This window comes from Aplysia californica, unplaced genomic scaffold (genome assembly GCF_000002075.1).
Source record: "Aplysia californica isolate F4 #8 unplaced genomic scaffold, AplCal3.0 scaffold00275, whole genome shotgun sequence".
Classification (NCBI taxonomy): Eukaryota; Metazoa; Mollusca; class Gastropoda; order Aplysiida; family Aplysiidae; genus Aplysia; species Aplysia californica.
The window spans coordinates 742,257-744,842 of NW_004797545.1; the positions used below are offsets into that span (position 1 = coordinate 742,257).

General features: G+C 39.7%; 1 protein-coding gene across 1 annotated transcript in view; it reads left to right on the forward strand.

Moving 5' to 3' along the window:
• LOC101858638 (contactin) overlaps window positions 1-2,586 on the forward strand; it is a gene marked incomplete in the record, with an annotated part of 71,633 nt that overhangs the window by 63,219 nt on the left and 5,828 nt on the right. Inside the window, 1 exon segment of the mRNA XM_035970500.1 lies at window positions 1,330-1,507. Within this exon segment, the coding sequence (XP_035826393.1) occupies window positions 1,330-1,507 (178 nt within the window).

Genomic DNA, 2,586 nt, shown 5'->3' on the forward strand with positions numbered 1-2,586 from the left:
ACCATGTTCTTATGCACAGTAGAATTGTAATTGTAACTGGGCAGATTCATCAATGTCATGCTCACAACAGGGAACTGCTGCTTTTTCTTTCCTAATCCTTTCTATTGTCATTTTTCCTCTATTTCTTTTGTATGTTTGTCACACTCTTGTGACCTGCTATTTCCGGGGTGCTTTGATTGTCGAAGCAGATTTTGTGCTGTTGAAGCTAGAGAGGTGAGCAGAGTAAGCATGATTCCCTGTAAAGACTTCTCTGTTGACATCCACCCCTTGGCACTCATATGACCTTATGCAGTTGAGAACGCCGAAAAACCTCTACTAAAACAACAAACACGACGCTTCACCATAGTAATAACAACAATAATAATAACACAACTACAGCAAAAATATTGATAATAATAATAATAATAATAATAAAAATAATAATAATAATAATAATAATAATAATAATAATAATAATAATAATAATAATAATAGCATAACCCATCTACGAACTACAAATCCACAACGTATGTGACATTGCAGTGAACACATAAGCTCGTTAAAATGATAAAATGGAAGAAACGGGCATTTTCCGACACGTTGTGCAAGGTTTATCGAATTTAATGTTTGGTACAAAACCTTTCAAGTCCAACTAAAATCACATTTCTGTGTGGATTTTACTGAAAAACGTTGACCAAAGGCATAAGAAGTGTAAATTTTCTATTTCCAACGACACCCAAGCTTTGGAAGTCACTAAAGTTGGTGGTCATTTTCTCGCGTATTTTACTTCTGAAACCAGGCAACGCCCACACTCTTTAATTGCAAATATCTTGACGTTTATTCCAGATATGTGCTTTTTTTTGTTTGTGATTTTAAAAATTTAACCAGCTATTGTTACAGCTATTGATGGTGATGCTGTTGTTGTTGCTGCTGTTGTTGCTGTTATTGATGTTGTTATCGCTGCTGTTGTTGCTGCTGCTTTTAGTTATTGCAGTTGTTGCTGTTATTGCTGTTGTTGTTGTTGTTATTCTTGCTACTCATGGTCTTTGTTGTTGTTTTTCTTGTTGTTGGTGCTGATAGTGGTGATGGAGGTGGTTGTGCTGGTGATGGTTTTGATGATGGTGTTGTTATTTTTTATTGTTTGTGATTTTAAAAATTTAACCAAAAGCATGGAAGACTGAACAGACTTTAAGATGATGCCAATAATAATATTCCTTCTTTTCTTCCCTTCCCAAACATACCCATTCTCATTCCCTGTTCCCTCTGTTCCTCCCTGTCCGTGTCCTAAAAAATTGACGAGTGTCTGATTCCACCGCGACGTGACACATATCATTCCATTCACATCCTCAGATCTACTACTGGCCTGCCAATGAACACTACCGCACGGCATCCCACTTGATTGTGTACAACCACCTCACCTACCACGCCCAGATACACGTGGATCCTGGCGTGGTGTATGCCCTGAGAGTGTCTGCCTACAGTGTTGGGGGGTACGGAAAGAAGTCTCGCACCACATATTTCACCTTGGGTAAGGATACCTTATGTCAAAGGCGTATTAATATAGTTCTATTATCTATATATCTATACTATATTTAATTTGTGAAAGTTCGTCACTTTGGTCGCCTAAAACTTCCGAACCACTTAACTTTCGAATTTGAAAAAAAAAATAGCGGTGCTTCAGAATCACTTATAGGATGTACAGCTATATTAAGGAGCCTGAAGTCGCTGTAGTTTAATTTTCAGTTTTTCATTAGTTTCGTTTAGATCTAATCTTGGGAAAGTCTGTCTTCTAAGACGCCATTCTAAGCATGTAAGGTTTTCGTTCACAAGCTGTGCGCACTGTTCCCACAATGACTTGACGATCGATGATTCTTTTCAGTCCGTTCATCGAACGGGTACCCAGGGAGTTATACATATTATATCTACAAATGCATAAATAGATATTATTTGTGTATGTATACATGCTCCATTTTGTCTTTCAAAATAACAACACAAGACGTCTCCACCTTCACTCCTCTCGGTCTAAAGCCTGTTTGCCTATCGGTCTTACTCTCCGCCTCTCTACCCCCTTTCTGACATTATCTCTCTCTCTCTCTCTCTCTCTCTCTCTCTCTCTCTCTCTCTTCCCCCTTTCTCTCTCTCTCCCTTTCTTTCTTCCCCCTATCAGTATGTTTATTGTTTGTTTATTTGTCTTTATTTATCTCTCTATCTATCCATCCATCCATCCATCCATCCATCCTTCCCTCCATCCACCCATCCATCCACCCATCCATCCACCCATCCGTCTGTCCGTCCGTCCATCCGTCCGTCCATCCGTCCGTCCATCCGTCCGTCCATCCGTCCATCCATCCATCCATCTATCCATCCATCCATCCCCATCCATCCCCATCCATCCATCCATCCTTCCTTCCATCCGTCCTTCCATCCATCAATCCATCCATCCATCCATCCATCCATCCATCCATCCATCCATCCATCCATCCATCCATCCATCCATCCATCCGTCCACCATCCGTCCACCATCTATCTATCTATCTATCTATCTATCTATCTATCTATCTATCTATCTATCTATCTATCTATCTATCTATCTATCTATCTATCTTC